At 42.2% G+C, this 18071-nt stretch overlaps 1 protein-coding gene across 1 annotated transcript in view; it reads right to left on the reverse strand.

Moving 5' to 3' along the window:
• The window catches only part of KCNH8 (potassium voltage-gated channel subfamily H member 8), a 446156-nt gene that overhangs the window by 82357 nt on the left and 345728 nt on the right, over positions 1-18071 (reverse strand). Inside the window, exons 9-11 of the mRNA XM_061167954.1 lie at positions 11501-11700; positions 10409-10658; positions 3452-3666 (exon numbers count right to left, since the gene is read on the reverse strand). Coding sequence (XP_061023937.1) covers positions 3452-3666; positions 10409-10658; positions 11501-11700 — 665 coding nt within the window. The remainder of the gene's footprint in view (positions 1-3451; positions 3667-10408; positions 10659-11500; positions 11701-18071) is intronic.

Consider the following 18071-nt stretch of genomic DNA (forward strand, 5'->3'; position numbering starts at 1 on the left):
AAAGTGGCCATAGGAGCTTTAAAAGCAAGGATACAGAGTGAAGTTATATTCACACTGTTTGCATTTCCATGATGCAAATGTTCCTCCTTCTAGAATCCATAACTTTCACAAAGGATTCAACCCACCAGAAACTCTGTGTGATTGGATATTTTTGCTTGTGTGGGTGTGGAAATTAAGGAGAGGGGCTGGGTCCACCTTGGTCTGACACCAGAGCAGTTGCAGCCATGGTCATAAGTAATCGTCAGAATAGAACCCCCACACCCCGCCAAAGTCACAGTATCCTTAGAAATAGCATAAGAGTCTACATATATGCATCAATGGGAAAAAGACCGAGGGAGGGGATATACGCATACATACAGCAGAAACTGATACAACATTTAAAGCAATTATACCCCAATAAAAAAAAATAGCACAAGACTTCTCCCCCAGAGTATAAAATTATTGGTAAGTATGGTCCAAGTTTACCTAGCCTTTAGAAGGCATAGCAACCCAGGATCTTGGTGGTTTTGTCGCTAAGTCATGTTGGACTCTTTGCAACTCCCAAGGACTGTGGCCTGCCAGGCTCCTCTGACCATGGGATTCTCCAGGCAAGAATACTGGAGTGGGTTGCCAGGCCCTCCTCCAGGGGATCTTCCCCAACCAGGGATAGAACCCACATCTCCTGCGTTGCAGATTGTCTCCTGCATTGCAGTGGATTCTTTACCAACTGAGCCACCAGGATCTTGAATATAGTGTACATATAAATTTTGAGTGATACAAGATGAGGAACTATATAAAATAAAGATTTCAAAAATAAATAAAGATTTCAGAGCTCCAGTTCCCATTTGCCCTTAACAATGTAGCTCAGAAGGGGTTCTCTGTTGTTTCAGCTATAGTGAAATAGCTAATATTGAGCTAAAAATAATTATAAAGCTAGACAAAACATAAAATAACAGTTTAAAAAGCAAAGGAGAACAGCCAACTCAGGTCAGAGTTGAAGGGCTATGACCCCTGAGAAAATGGAAGGCCATGAGTATGTAGGCCAGAATCCTGGAATGGGTGACCTTTCCCTTCTCCAGGGGATCTTCTCACCCCCAGGGATTGAACCCAGGTCTCCCGCATTGTGGGTCCGAGGGTCACGTTTATCCAGGTGTTTTTCTGAGGGAACCTATGGCTTCACTGTGAGCCCGCATAGAGTAGAAGAGAAAGGAACAGTCTTCCTGGAGGAAAGCAATCCATGTGTCCCAAGACTTCCGGGATCTGAGGAGTGAACCCAGAGTGGAGGCCCCCTCCCGTGGTCCCCAGAGGTCAGCCAGCTCCTCACTTAGGTGCATGGGGCAGTCTTCAAGGAGCCCAGGGATTCGGTTCCCGCGTGATGCTCGGGAGGCGCAGGCGGGAAGTCAAGGCGTGTCAAACAGGAGGAGCTTTGGGGAACACCCAGGGAGTTTAGCTGAGGTTCTGAAACATGTCTTAGGACTGAGAGCTGTACCACCAGGGTCGGTGCAAAACCAAAGCAGGTCAACCAAACAAAGCCGAGGAGGAACTGTAGACAGGACGAAAGCGATTTGTTGGGTGATCTCTGCCTGTCCCAGGAAAACATAGCCCTACTAGAAGGAAAATATTAGGAACCCTTTTTTCATGGGTGGCTCAGATGGTAAAGAGTCTGCCTACAGTGTGGGAGACCTGGGTTCGATTCTTGGGTCAGGAAGATCCCCGCGAGAAGGAAATGGCAACCCACTCCAGCATTCTTGCCTGGAAAATCCCATGGAAGGAGGAGCCTGGCAGGCTACAGTCCATGGGGTTGGAAAGAGTCGGACATGACTGAGAGACTTTACTTTTTTCATAAACAACATCTACACTGAAGGAAAGTCATGATATCTGTTTGAAAAATAGTAGGGGAGGGCAAGTGACCTCAAAAGCAAAAAAACAAAACCCCAAAAGAAATAACAGATAAAGAAAACAGTCTCACTGGCCGTTCAGACACTGGAGGCGTAAAATCACTGTGATGAATGTTTCAGCAAAGACAAAAAGAGGATTAAAAAATGGATTAAAGGTAAGACTCTTTAAACGTAATTGAATGAAACAAAACTTGGGGTTGAGAGCCAATATTTTCCATTTGTCCATGTTGAGGACATGTTGGCTATTTCTTTGCTAGTGGTAAAGAATCTGACTGCCAATGCAGGAGACGTGGGGTTCAATCCCTGGGTCAGAAAGATACCCTGGAAGGGGATATATATATGTGGGTTGCTATATAACCCATGGCAACCCACTCCAGTATTCTTGCCTGGAAATTTCCATGGACAGAGGAGCCTGTGTGTGTGATCACACACATGTTACTTAACCATTCTGCACCTGTTTTCCATCCTGTAAAACCTGACTGACACTTAGCTTCAACAGTGGCTTTCGGCACTAGATAAAATGTTTTACACTGACAGAGTCCTTAACACAAAAAGTTTTGAAATAAATATTTACACCTCCTTTGCTGTTTGCCACCATCCATGGAGAGATGTGCACATTCAAATCCGGTAATCCCGAACTTCAGAAAGGGGTACCACCTACATTCTGCCTGCCATTTGATATCCTCAACCAAGAGGAAGTCATACAACTTGGATTCCTTCTTTCCTGATAATCTGGAGGATGCTGATGACGATGTCCCCACAATATGGGTTATCCAAAACAAGAGCCTCGCTTCTTAAACCCTTAGGGGAAAAATCGAGTATAGTAAGTATGTGGGTCAGAGCTGAAGGCAGCAGATGAAGGCGTCTGCTGATAGAGAGCGATATACATACATGCTCTGGCCTGCCTTCCGACAATCATTCCTATTAAGTCATTTGTCTCTGACACATTTAATGAAGTCATGTTCACGAGCGGCTTAATCACAGGACACAGTTTGGTACATATTTGACAGGAAAGCTGTTTGTATAGATGAAACATGTAGCAAATATATAATTTCATAAAATGTTCATTATGCTTCCAGGGTGACAACCTTGGGTTTGAATCCTCTCATACATATTTACTCATTTTAAGATAGACTGTTTTGAGTCACGGTTAACAAATAAAAAGATATTCTTAAGCAAAATGCACGTCAAGCCAGTGGAGTAGGGAATACACACGCACGCAGCAAGCTCCGAACCATATACCCTATCTGGAAATCTTTAAGTTCAGGAGAAATCACACCTCTCTAGCTAAATATTATATGTCCCTGACATTCATCCTGGTTATAAGCAAAGAAAATAAACAAGAAAAAAATTAAGAGAACTCCTCCATAAATCATACTTTTCTAAAATATTGATAACATGCTCCCGGTTTGACTCCTGGCTAATTACCTAATTGCTCAATTAGTGACTGGACAGTTCCACCTTATCTGCTCAGAGACTTTTTGAAGTGAGGTCAGAACATGTTCTTTGCTGTTATAAATGATCTCCAGGCCCTGTGTGTTTGGGTCTCAGCAGGAATTAGAAGGGAGACTTACATCACTCTCGTGACCTTCTCGAAGGTTGTATGTGAGGTCATGCTGAATGTCTTCCACAAATTTGTGAGCGTATTCTGGGTAAAGGTCCAGCACTTCAAAGAGCCCTTTGAGGATGATACACTGGAGATCGCAGTAGGTTAGCGCCTTCACATCCGCGTTGGTCTTGATCACTTGGTCCTTAATTGATAGATTGGCTCCAATTAAATCTCCTTTCCCTTGAAACAGTGAGAAAAGAGACACGTCGCTTGAAAGACGTCATTTGATTTACAGGCTTCGTTTCTCTGAAATTGCACTCAAAGGGGAGAGGAACCTTTATCTGGGGCAGGGTTTCTCAGCCTCGGCAGGGTTGAGATTTGGGGCCCCATCATTCTGTACAGGGTGGAATCTTCAGTGGCATCTCACATCACCCACCCCCAGAGATAACAGCCCCAAGTATCTGCAGACATTGCCAAACGTCCCTTGGTACTCTGAACCATACCCAGTCGAGAAAACTCTTCTCGAGAATAAAGCCTAGGAGACTGGGAGTTAGAAATCGTAGGTCACACATGGGCTCACGTCAGGTGCCCCGCAGGATTCGGTAAACGACTTTAGACAAAGCAGTTGAGGTTTTTGGTCACAGCTGCTTTAATTATTCAAAGGAAATAATAATACCTCAGTTTTTCTGAGTAAAAATGTTTCGGGATTTTGAAGTAAGACCATCAAGAGGTATATTAATCATGTTGATTCTAATACTTTGGACAATAATATAAGCATCACCATCTGCTTTCTAATACATTCCAGTTGTTTTATTTATCTCTGAACATGTCTGCAAGATGGGGGGCGGGTGTGAAGGGGGAGAGTCGAGAGGCGAAGGCAACTCCTGGGCATCGTGACAGTGAAATCTACTACATAAAAATGCAGAACAAGGGCACAGTTCTAATGCTCCGTGACAGTGTGAAAACCCCATTTTCTCCAGCAAGAAAAGAAAGTGAATAAATAAAAACTGTGAGCCCTTCCACTGCAGGAGAAAGGGTCTGACACGACTTTGTTCACATTCTCTCTTACCCCAGCGCCAGCACCTCTGATATTTGTCTGTAACACCTCTGCCTATCGGTCTTAAACTGGGACCCAGCTTATCTCCTTGAGTTTTGCTGATTAGATCATATTGGACAATTTCTCTGAATCTTAAAATTTTGAACTTGATTTGAATCAGTCTAACCTAGCAGGAAGGTGAGCATAATTGTAAGTGCTGGCAAAGAGCTGATTACAGCATCAGTTTTATTTTAGACAGAGCCATTAATGCACTCAGCGTCCGTGTGAGAAATCTGAAAGGAAATCCATTCAGTTCTCAGACAAGCTGAGGTTAAAAGCTGAGGTAATATGTCCAAGTTCACAAAGAACACTGGCCTTGGACTCAAGGCTACAACTCAGGAGTTTCTGCTTTATCTTTGTTCTCAAACATTATCATGCCTGTGCTCTATTTTTCCAAATGGTCACTTTGTTCCATTTTGTAGGGAACCAACAACCAACAATTTGCCAGCCAAAACCCACCAAGCAAATAATATCTTTGGAATGTTGTAGAACAAACTGTCCCAACCATTCTTCATTCAATTAATTTTTAAACTTCTAAATGTTTATTTTTTTATTTTGCTCAGAATTTCTGGAAACATTTCCTGGCATGCAGGAGGCTTCAGTAAAAGTCTGTTTTATTGAACTTGACAGTAAAAGGAGATGTGCCAACTTATCATGAATATCTGAGACATTCATAAGTATTTGTGGCAGACCAAAAACTCAAATTATTGAATTATTTCTAGGTATTATCTTTTTAAAACCTTGAAATCGAGCCTATTTGGCAGAAGAAAAAAGACTAAACTCTATATTTATAGACACTGAGAGAATAAACAGCACATGGTGCTGAAGAATTTATTGTCAGCAATACTAACTTGGCAATTTTTTCTTCTTGCGTGTTTTGTTAGAAATCTAAATTACTGCTCAAAAATTCAAAGTCGAGTCCTGATGTAAAATGTAAATATGGCCAGGCTGGACTGAATACAGCACATTTTCAAGTTTTATATGCTGAGGCTGCTTGGTCACTCAGTCGTGACCGGCTCTGTGTGACCCCATGGACTGCAGCCCGCCAGCTTCCTCTGTCCACGGGATTCTCCAGGCAAGAAGACTGGAGTGGGTTGCCATGCCCTCCTCCAGGGGATCTTCCCGACCCAGGGATCAAACCCGGGTCTCCTGCATTGCAGGCAGATTCTTTATTGCTGAGCCACCGGGGAAGCCCCAAGCTTTGCATCCCTGAGGAGAATTTACCTTGATGCACCAGGCTGCCATGATGAGAATTCACATTTTCTATTGGTGTTTGGAAAAACGTTAGGGTCATCCTACTCTTGTTCCTTGAGTGGCCACGGAACGGTGATTTCAGCCACAAAGGCCCCAGCATCTTGCTAACTTGGCATCCTAGAAAGAATTCTGGTTTTTCATCTATTCAGTGGATATTTATAGATCACTGACCTGTGTGCTGGGCCTTGTGTGGAGCCTAATTTTCACCCTCACTAATTTTACAACTTTGTGGATTACTCACTATCTAGATTTAGAGCCTAGATCTAAGTTTCTTAATTACTCTGGGCTTTAGTATCCTTATTTCTAAAGGAAGAGAAGGTTTTTGTGGTCCCTTGCAGTCTCTACTGGGGCTTCCCTGGTAGCTCAGCTGGTAAAGAATCCACCTGCAATGCAGGAGACCCTGGTACAATTCCTGGGTCGGGAAGATCCCCTGGAGAAGGGATAGGCTACCCACTCCAGTATTCTTGGGCTTCCCCAGTGGCTCAGATGGTGAAGGATCTGCCTGCAATGCAGGAGACCTGGGTTCAATCCCTGGGTTGGGAAGATCCCTGAGGAGGGCATGGCAACCCACTCCAGTATTCTTGCCTGGAGAATCCCATGGACAGAGGAGCCTGGTGGGCTGCAGTCCACGGGGTCGCAGAGTCAGACACGACTGAGCAACTAAGACCAGCACAGCACACAGTCTCTATTACCCAGAATTCAGTTTCTGATATTTACTAATCAGTAATTCTTCCATTGGGCGAAAAAAAAAGTTGATGGGAGGCATCTGCAAACCTTCCTGGTTAGAGCCATAACTTATGTTTAATTGTAATTAGGCAGACTAACGCCATCTGAGAGCAGTGCATTCACTGGAGCTTTGTCATCTTCCTTTAAATCACAGTGAAGACCTTGGTGGGAAAACACAATTACTGGGACATGAAATGAAGGTGTGCAGGCAAACAAATTCTATCCCTGTAACAAATCCCTGTCTATCAACTGCATCAGATTAAGAGATGCCGTCAACAATTGATTAGACAATGGAATTGCTTGAATAAATTTTGGCTTGACAGGTGCTTGGTGATAGGTTTCCTTTACGATATTATGTATTAATTCATTTTGTTGGCAGAGTGAACATGTATTAAATATCTATATTTAAGCAATGTGCTAAAGTTTATCAGAGTCAATATTGATTTATATTGGCCGAGAAGACAATACTACCATAGGAAAAGTAAAATAGTTGATCTCCATTGAGATAATGTTAATCACAGAGAGAAAATATTAATAATTTATTATATTTGTTTGGGCTTGGTCCCGATACTACATAGGCATGTTTAGAAGGGCCACATGCATTTAATTACTTTTGAGAGGTACAGGGTACCAGCAAAGATGTGAAAATGTTAAATATAGGCAGCTCAAGTGATGGAGGAAATCAGGGCCAGAGGCGCAAGGCAATGGCTTAAGCATTTTAGTTGTTAGTACAGGCCACCAGGCTTCCCCGGTGGCTCAGACGGTAAAGCGTCTGCTTGCAACGCAGGAGACCCTAGTTCGATCCCTGGGTGGGGAAGATACCCTGGAGAAGGAAACGGCAACCTATTCCAGTATTCTTGCTTGGAAAATCCCATGGACGGAGGAGCCTGGTGGGTTACAGTCCATGGGGTCACAAAGAGTCAAACACAGCTGAGTGACTTCACTTTCTTTCAGAAGTTTTTTTGAAAGAAGAAAATCCAACAGAATCGTGTATTACAAACAATGGTATTTACATTGAAGCTGTCAAATTTGTACCTACTGTGATATAATGTCAGGGATAATGTCCTCATATTCCATTCCTGGAATTGTTGCTAGTTACCAAATTTAAACATTCAGCACAATTATGGAAAAACCCATAATACATACATCTGAAAATGCTGCATTAATTTACTTACATGTATATCAAACCATAAGTTGCTAGAAAAATAACTAAATGCCCTTTTATTTTTTATTTTGATTAATTTTTATGGGATTATAGTTGTTTTACACTGATGTGCTAGTTTCAGGTGGAAGTAGAATGAATCAGTTATACATATTCTCATATCCACTCTTTTTTGGGTTTCTTTCCCATCGACGTCACTACAGAGCACTGGATGGAGTTTCCTGAGCTGTACCGCAGACCCTCACTGGTCATCATTTTCACATACGGCAGTGGGCACAGGTCACTCTTAGTCTCCTGATTTATCCCTCCTTCCCTTTTTCCCCTGCAACTGGAAGTTTGTTTTCTAGGTGGTTGTCTCTGTTTTGTAAATAAGGTCATTTGTACCAGTTTTTTTAAGATTCCACATATAAATGATATCCTGTGATATTTATTTCTTTGTCTGACTTATTTCACTCAGTATGACAATCTCTGAGTCCATCCATGTTGATGGAAATGGCACTAAATGCCCTTTTAAAAGCAGGCTGTGTCAACAGGCAGGCTACAAAACTTACAGTGGTACTAAGGAAACCCACAGAAAAATATTTTATGATTGGAGCAAGGTTTTCAAAGCAAATTTTCAAAGGATTCTCACTTTTAATTTTGAATGAAACATGATGGAATGACAGGTTTTTAACTTCACCGAGTGGATAAATGGGCAGGAAAGAGTGTTCAATTCTCCTCTTGGAAAACACACGTATATAGAGGCTCACCCTCACACTGATAACAAGCTGGCCACACCGAGCCCAGCTTGTTGCTACTTTATTTAGTCGCTATTCCAGGCCTTTCTATCAAGGAGAAAACCACGGGACTCCCCAGCAGTCCAGTGGTTGAGGCTCCACCCTCCAGGGCAGCGGGTTCCAGCTCTATCCCCATCAGGGAGTGAAGATCCCACACGCCTTGTGGCCAAAAAGCCAAAACATGAAAGAGAAGCAATACTGTAACAAATTCAATAAAGATTCTTTTTTAAGTGGTCCACATCAAAACAAAAAAAGGGAGAAAAATATAAGGGGGTGAATTAAGAGTTGAATCCAAACTTTGGAAGGCAAGCCCCACCTCTCCTCTGATAAGTGGTCAACGGAAGTCATCAGGAAGCAGAGAAAAGCATGTCAGTGTTTCATTCCCAGCTGCCTCCATCTCTGCACCTCTAACTGGGATCATCACAGCAGCCTAATAGGGCTGCAAGATTGGAATTGGAGAGTGGACACATAACACTCGGCTCATATCAGGGAAGCAATCAGTGTTAGTTCTCATCCAAAATAGAACCTATCCTGAAGCTTACACTGAAAATTGACTGACTGCATACTTACAATGGTCACAGAGAATAAAAGGCATTGTTTAAGACATAGAGAACAGACTTCTGGACATGGCAAGAGGGGAGATGGTGAGATGTATGGAGTAACATGGAAACTTACATGACCACATGTAAAATAGACAGCCAACAGGAATTTGCTGTAAGTCGCAGGAAACTCAAACGGGCTCTGTATCAGCTAGAGGGGTGGGGTGGGGCGGGAGCTGGGAGGGAGGTTAAAGAAGGAGGGGACATGTGTATACCTGTGGCTGATTCATGTTCAGGTTTGACAGAAAACAACAAAATTCTGTAAAGCAATTAGCCTTCAATTAAAAAATGAATTAGTTTTTAAAAAAGCATTGTGTAGAGGGGGAAAGTGCACTGGACAGTCTGAAGACCGAGGTTAGCTTTGATCTTGGGGAAAAAACACACCTCTCATCTGTCTCTTCATGTTAGGAAAACTTAACGAAGGTCCCACATGTGAAAATATTTTGTAAAGAGTTAAGTTCTCCATAAAATTAGGTTCTTGAATATGAAAATTTAAAAAAATGAAAAATGCTGCATTAGCCACTTTTAATTAACATAAATTCTAAACACTGGTGTTCTGCACTGGCGTTCAAAATATATTGTTTACCTGTTTACCTGATTCATTCATAGACCCTCAAGAAATATGAGTTGAAAAGATAAACAAATGAAAATGATTTTTAAAAGAGGTACACATAAAATTGTATCAATAGATAGGAACTTTTCTACATTAACCCTGCATGTCATCTGTTGTTAGCTGACCTTTACATTTCAACAAACACTGACTGCATCTTAATAGTTGAAGTCAACTTGTGATACAAAATCTTCACAAATTGTTCTGTGAGTTTTCTTTGAGGGAGAAAAATTAGCCTATCATCACCTTGAAGTGTTGCATTAATGATTGCTACAAGAACTTATTCTCAATATGCATTCATTTTTGTGCTATTTCTAGCACAGATAAAACAATTTTCAATGTTCTTTTCTGAATGGATTCTCCACAAAAATGCAGAAACATTCTTAAAACAGCAGCTATTTGACCAAGAGGCAGTGCACGTCATCATTCATAACCTGGCTTTAGGAATCGAACAGAACTATGTTCATTCTCTTGCCATGTTATTTGGGAGAAATTAAGTTAACTATTATTTACTCACTAGTAAAATAGGGACAATATGGCTTTTTAGTAAGAGTCAAAACAGGTGCTGAATATAACAGCACAGTGCAAACTCTATATGGCATAACAACAATTATAATAACTTGGCAGATTGAACTCATGTCCTGAATCGACATACTCATCCCTAATTTTCCTTCTCTCGGTCACAAGTTTCCCCCCCTTTTCCTCTCCTTAATTAATGCTTCAGAGTAGGATTTCATGGGGCTTTTCAGGAAGACCCACCGAGAATGGCCAGCACCATGCTGTCCTTAAGGACCTCCATGGAGCCCGAGCACACGAAGTAGATGGCCTGCAGGGCGTCCCCCTGGCGCAGCAGGTACTCGCCGGGCGCGCAGAAGGAGGTCTTGATGTGCAGGGACAGCGAGCGCAGGCAGCCCCGGCTGGCGCACTCGAACAGGGACAGCTGCAAGATCTCCTTGTTCAGGTGCATGGTGATGTCGGAGCGGAGCTCGTCTGGGAAGTCCTTCAGAAGCTGCCGGAGAGGAGGAAAGAGGGGGTCAAGCTGGGGGGCGGTCTCCTGAAGCTGCCTGACTGCAGGGCCCTTTCCCCACTGTTTGACCAATCAGAGGGCAGAAGAGGAAGCTACATGTACGAATAATCCCGGATTTCTGTGACCATGACCCCGGCTGTGTGCTCCTGACTAATCAGCTATTAGTAAGTCTGGAGAAAGACAATCAATTAATAAAAGACTCTAGAATGAAACATATTGTACTTCTTGGCTTGCTTCTGACAGACACTTAACTCAGGACAGAAGATATGGAGTTTGGGCCCTCGAGTGTTTCCTCCGCTGTCCTGCTCATCTGAAGAGAGGAAAAACCAAATAAGCACTTAAAAATATTGATGACTGGCTTTGTTGACGGGTTGGTGGAATGGTTGCTTGACTTATAGGATACCTACAGTGGTGGTCCAGGGTGTTTCTGGATGTCCAAACATAACATGTTTGCAGAAAAACGCATTTTTTTTACTTTGTTGGTTTTAAAGGTAAACATTACCTTGATTAATCTAATAGTCCATGATTATACCATTCAACTGTCCTAAGAATTGGTTCCTCCAAAGAGGGTCAGTGAGAATGAAAATATGTCTATCTGACTGACCGAAGCTACTGTGAAACACTGGCCGATCCAGTGACATCATGAAAACGTAAGCAAGACCAGACGAAAGAACACCTGTGGGGGTCATGAGAGGTTAAAGGTAAAGAGACAAAGAAGTCGGTGGGTGTGTGCCTCACTTCTTAGACCTGCACTAAAGCACTTGCTTTTACCTTAGGATATGTGCTTTCTGCCTGAAAACGGCCACAGGAGAAATTCACGTTACCTCGTTGGAGTCTATGCCGTTGTTGACTGACCAGGTTGTCTGGAAATACTCCAGCATCCTCTGCTTGAGCTGCTGGGGCAGGTGGTGGACGCGGATGAAGTCCTTCAGATCCTTGGTCCTGGTGTGATAGAGGGACCACCTGGAGTACATCCTCTGGATGATCGCCGTCACATTTCCAAACACCAGGGCGTGCATCAAGGCTGAGGAGACACGCCACACATCACGGGTGGGGGGGGCTGCCTCCTCACCTGCAAACTTGCAGGCTATAGATCCGGATCTGTGCAGCCTGCCTGTGTGGGCACCGTGTCACAGCTACTTTTTAAGTGAAAATCATAGAATTTTATTAAGATAAAGGCTGTAAGTTGAAGCTGACTTAGCTAGATAGGTATCTAAATTTTATAATGAGTTTGCTTTTCAGCGCATGGACCCTTTGTATGCTTGATATCATACTCCTTGACTAGCCAATTTTCGAAGAGACAAGAAACCATGATTTAAAACATTTTAATCTGTGAGCAAAGGGTACTTCAAGCTTTGCCTACTCATACGTGGTGAAGAGGAGAGACTTGTTTATAAAATGGATTTTAGTGCAGCATGCAGCTGTCATGACTTCCCTGATTCAGTAAGTTAACTGAGATAGTTAACCCATTCACTGGTTACACTTAGTACACTGAATCTTGGCTCATATGGGATTTCTCCTCCTTAAATATCTTGTAATTTACTTAACTTCATGAATTATGATTCACATTGAATAAATTATTTTAAAAAGATTTCAGTAATCCTAGATTCTGATAATAATAGAAAGTATTAGAAAAAACATACATATTTTTCTTCTTGGCCTCACCATGCAGCATGTGGGGTCTTAGTTCTCCCTACCAAGGACTGAACCTGTGCCCCCTGCAGGGGAAGCACAGACTTAACCACTGGACTCCAGGGAAGTCCCAGGAAAAGTTATTATTGAAAGAAACCTGGACTATAGTAGTTACCCAGCAAATATTAGCTGGGTAAATTAATTAACCCACTCTAACGACCATGTTTCTACCTATATTAGAAGACTATTGTCAAGCACTCATTCAGCCATAAACATACCTAACCCTGAATACACAACTCTGAGAGATGAGAGCGTAATGCATGCTGATAGTATAATACATGTTCAGTCAGACTATGACACAGCTATTCTGATACAGGCATTTTGGGGCAGCCACTTTGCCAAAGGATGCATCCCGATTTAGTCATTTCGATTCCATGTAGCTTGATCAGACTAAAAATATCTTTTGAAAAACAGTCAATAATATGAAAAATAGACCCCCTTTGACCCACACTTAATCTGTTGGCTACCATTCCGGCTATGACAAAAACTTTTGTTTTGTACTCTATTCAACATCTGCATTATTCTAACAGCTGGGTATAGTTGTGTAGAGATGCGTGTGTCCTAAGTTGCCTCAGTCGTGTCTGACTCTGTGTGATCTTATAGACTGTAGCCCGCTAGGCTCCTCTGTCCGTGGGATTCTCCAGGCAAGAATACTGGAATGGGTTGCCATGCCCTCCTTCAGAGGATCTTCCAGACCCAGGAACTGAACCCATGCCTCTCATGTCTCCTGCACTGGCAGGCTGGTACTTTACCACTAGCGGCGCCTGGGAAGCCCATAGTTGTGTAGGTATGATGAAATGATTTTAATAATTTCATAGAATAAGCTATCAAGTTAGGGCCTTATAGTTTTATTACAATAACAATTACATTTCAAAAGTAAGTCTATAATAAAAAACTGGGTTAACCTTTATGAGAATATTAGTCTCTTCCCCAAAGCTATCATTTGAAATTAGTTTTAGGATATTAAATGTGACACATTTATATTAATAAAGACTCCAAAAAAGATGTTAGAAATGTAATTGAGTATTTCCTGGGCAATCTGAACCCCAGCTCTCTAGTTGCTTTAATTGTAAGGGTGACAGATATTAGAAACTCTGAGACCATTTAAGGAGCAAAGAATCGACAGAGAAAAGCAGGAGCGGTGCGTCGAGCTCTTGCTGCCCTTCTGAGGAGAGCCGGATGGTCTGTGAATGTGTGACTCCTGTTTCGATGAGGTCTCTTGGTCAGACAGTACTTTTTTTTTAATTGGCATGTACTTGCGTGACAAGGTTGCATTAGTTTCCACTGCACAGCAAAGCGAATCGGCTCTGTGGGACACGTGTCCCCTCTTTTTTGGATTTCCGTCCCGTTTAGGTCTCCACGAGCACTGAGCAGAGTCCCCTGGACTGTGCAGGTTCTCATGGGCTGTCTGTTTTAGCGTAGCAGTGTATACACGTCAATCTCAACCTCTCACTTCATCCCACTCCCCTCCGCCTTGGGGTCCATACATCCGTCCGTGTGTCTCTATTTCTGCTTTGCAAACATAGGTTCATCAGGACCTGATGTTTCTGGAGTCCACACATATGCATTAATATACGGTATTTGTTTTTCTCTTTCTGACTCACTTTATCCCTGCCTCCTCGCTGAGACTTTGCCTCCCTAAAGCACCACCAGAGTGTAATGAGAGACCAGACTTTGTTCACCAGAATTCCAGAGTGGATGGGGCCTGGGGATGAGGTTTGTCTCACAGAAGAAGAGTGAGCAGACGGACTCAACTTCCCAGGAGCTGCACGCTCTGGGGCGGGATCAGGCATCTCAAAGTCAGAAAAGCTGCAAGGATTTGGCCCTAAACAGTAGCTGTAGGTCTAACAGCGGGAATGGCCTAGCGGACACCACCAGGAGGGAGCCCGAGAAGGCCTTGGACCCACCTGGGTTTGTGGAGCCAGGAGAAAGAATGAGGTGCGCCCACATTTGTGGGCAGGTCAACTCTCTGTTTAGATTTCAGCACCAGTCCCTGTGGGACTGGCTAGGAGGTAGGACACTCGGGGAAGGGAACGGCTACCCACTTCAGTGTTCTTGCCTGGAGAATCCCATGGACAAAGGAGCCTGGGGGGCTACGGTCCGTGGGGTCGCAGAGTCAGACATGACTGAGCAATTAAGCACACAAGAAGCTCAGGGGTTGGGTGAAATCACTGGCTTCAGCAGGTTTTAGTTAAAAAAAAAAAAAAAAGACTAAAAATGTCTATTTTGTCTATTAAGACCTATCAAAACATTTCTGTGCCAAATCCCAATGTCTAAGGAATTATGTTAAAAGCTTCTTAGCATCAAAATTGATAAATTAGTGCAAACATGTCAACCTGTGATTATATCCATCCTCCTGAATATTTCAAGCTAGCCCAACTCGAATCCTTTCTTGCCCCTATATTTATCAGAAATTAACCTCTGTCATACTAACTTCCAGCTAATCTAACACTGGCGTTAAAACTCTTTATCAGGTTAAACATTACCATTTCTCTATGGAAAATATGGCCACCATGCTAATAAAGTCAGTCCATATTAACAAGAAAGGTCTCAATATTTTGGAGAAGTTACTAGAATAGAGTTAAATTTAAGGTCTATATATAAGAGGCAATATAATATTGCAGAGGAAATATGGACTTTGGAATCAGACACCACTGGATTTAAATCTGGTTGTACCACCTCCTAATTTCATACACCAGGCAAGATATATAATTCCCTTGCATGGTTTCTTTATATGTGAAATGGGCATAACTGTACCTTATTGACAGGATTATTCCTATCAATAAGGCTTTAAAGAGTTAATATATGTTTTTAAAAAGTGCCTGATGTGTGTGAAAAACAGTGGGTGCTCAACTTATGTTAATTTTTCCATCCAAGTGAAAAGTGCTATGCATTTTCAGGTTGCTCAGTGGTATACAATTGTGGGGAGAAACCCAGCTTTAAGGTTTTCCAGCAACCTGTCAAATAATTAAGAATGGTTGTTTGTGTAAATAACTTCTTTATGGAAGAAATTCAAGAAATATTTAAGAAATGCCTGCTACATGCCAGCACACATAGGTGTATATTCTTTCTAAATGTTAAAAAATGAAATGTCTTTCAAAGGATTAAAACTATCCCAAGAAAAACACATATTGCTTAACAACTAAATATTGAATGGTTATTTGTCGGTCATAAAGAGAGGTCCATTCTCAGCCCTCAGACTGGGAGAAAATAATAGCAAATGAAGAAACAGACAAAGGACTAATCTCAAAAATATACAAGCAACTCCTGTAGCTCAATTCCAGAAAAATAAATGACCCAATCAAAAAATGGGCCAAAGAACTAAACAGACATTTCTCCAAAGAAGACATACAGATGGCTAACAAACACATGAAAAGATGCTCCACATCACTCATTATCAGAGAAATGCAAATCAAAACCACAATGAGGTACCATTACACGCCAGTCAGGATGGCTGCTATCCAAAAGTCTACAAGCAATAAATGCTGGAGAGGGTGTGGAGAAAAGGGAACCCTCTTACACTGTTGGTGGGAATGCAAACTAGCACAGCCACTATGGAAAACAGTGTGGAGATTTCTTAAAAAACTGGAAATAGAACTGCCATATGACCCAGCAATCCCACTTCTGGGCATACACATTGAGGAAACCAGATCTGAAAGAGACACGTGCACCCCAATGTTCATCGCAGCACTGTTTAGCCAGGACATGGAAGCAACCTAGATGCCCATCAGCAGATGAATGGATAAGGAAGCTGTGGTACATATACACCATGGAATATTACTCAGCTGTTAAAAAGAATTCATTTGAATCAGTTCTAATGAGATGGATGAAACTGGAGCCCATTATACAGAGTGAAGTAAGCCAGAAAGATAAAGAACATTACAGCATACTAACACATATATATGGAATTTAGAAAGATGGTAACGATAACCCTATATGCAAAACAGAAAAAGAGACACAGAAGTACAGAACAGACTTTTGAACTCTGTGGGAGAAGGTGAGGGTGGGATGTTTCGAAAGAACAGCATGTATACTATCTGTGGTGAAACAGATCACCAGCCCAGGTGAGATGCATGAGACAAGTGCTCGGGCCTGGTGCACTGGGAAGACCCAGAGGAATCGGGTGGAGAGGGAGGTGGGAGGGGGGATCGGGATGGGGAATACGTGTAAATCTATGGCTGATTCATATCAATGTATGACAAAACCCACTGAAAAAATAAATAAATAAATAAAGAAAAAAAAAAAAGAGAGGTCCATTCTGATGCTTAAATATTTTATTTGCAAGAGGAGATCTCTATTTATGATAAACACTTAGCAAAGAAACGGAGAAGGCGATGGCAGCCCACTCCAGTCCTCTTGCCTGGAAAATCCCATGGACAGAGAAGCCTGGTGGGCTGCAGTCCATGGGGTCACTACGAGTCAGACATGACTGAGTGACTTCACTTTCACGCATTGGAGAAGGAACTGGCAACGCACTCCAGTGTTCTTGCCTGGAGAATCCCAGGGACGGAAAGCCTGGTGGGCTGCCGTCTATGGGGTCACACAGAGACATGACTGAAGTGACTTAGCAGCAGCAGCAAAGAAGAGAACTGATTCTGCTCCAAGTCAAAGGAGTTAAACATCAATTTCAGGCTGTGTTAATACATTTATGGGCTCAGTGTTTGGAAGCCCCACCATCTGTAAAAGTATGTAGTGATAGTCTTTTGTGGCAATTAAACTGAGTATGGAGGACAATCTTATTTCATTTATTTTAATACTACTTTCCTTATTATGTGTATGATTTTAACTTTGCTTTGCTTAATTATAATGGGTGTAAAAGACTTAAATTAAGAGAAGTAATATGTTCAGATCATTTAGTAATATGTTCAGATCCTAATTGTACATTATCAATAAAATGAATTACTGGATTAATTGTAGCATTCACAAGTGTTGTTGGAAAGTAGTCTATGTCTGAGTCATCATAATTTCAAAGTCTCATTTTAGCATAGGAAGTGAATGAGTAAAAGTCGCTCAGTTGTGTATGACTCTTTGAGACCCCATGGACTATACAGTTCATAGAGTTCTCCAGGCCAGAACACTGGAGTGGGTAGCCTTTCCCTTCTCCAGGGGATCTTCCCAACCCAGGGATCGAACCCAGGTCTCCCACATTGCAGGCAGATTCTTTACCAGCTGAGCCACAAGGGAAGCCCAGTGTATGTCTGAGTCATCATAATTTCAAAGCCTCATTTTAGCATAGGAAAATACTTATAGTTTAAGTAGTTAAAAAATAAAACGTAGCTCTCAAAGTCTCTCAGTTCCCAAAGTTATTGCTTCTCTGCCATGGGTGATTATTTTCACCCTGGTGAAGTGTGTGTGTATCTGTCAGGCCAAATCATTTCATCTGTTATCAAACTTTAACAGAAGAACTTCTATATCCAGGTCAGTCTGGAAATTATCCTTTGCTTTTCCTTTTATTCCCAGCAAATTTGATGTGTATAATTCTTAAAGTAGCATGCTAGGCCTGCTGCTGAGTGTGTGGGAGGCTCTTTTGCATTGTGTAGGAGTTTTGTATAGAACATATTTTGTAAAATATCATCATAATATCAGGTCTTTGGAGGAAATTCAACAATCGGGATCCGAGAAGAAAATAAACAGACCTCGAGTGAAAGTGCGTCCTTACAGGCTGCCCGACTTTCTCCTTCCTTTTTTATCTTTCCTTTCCCT

Source organism: Dama dama, chromosome 19 (assembly GCF_033118175.1).
Source record: "Dama dama isolate Ldn47 chromosome 19, ASM3311817v1, whole genome shotgun sequence".
NCBI classification, from domain to species: Eukaryota; Metazoa; Chordata; class Mammalia; order Artiodactyla; family Cervidae; genus Dama; species Dama dama.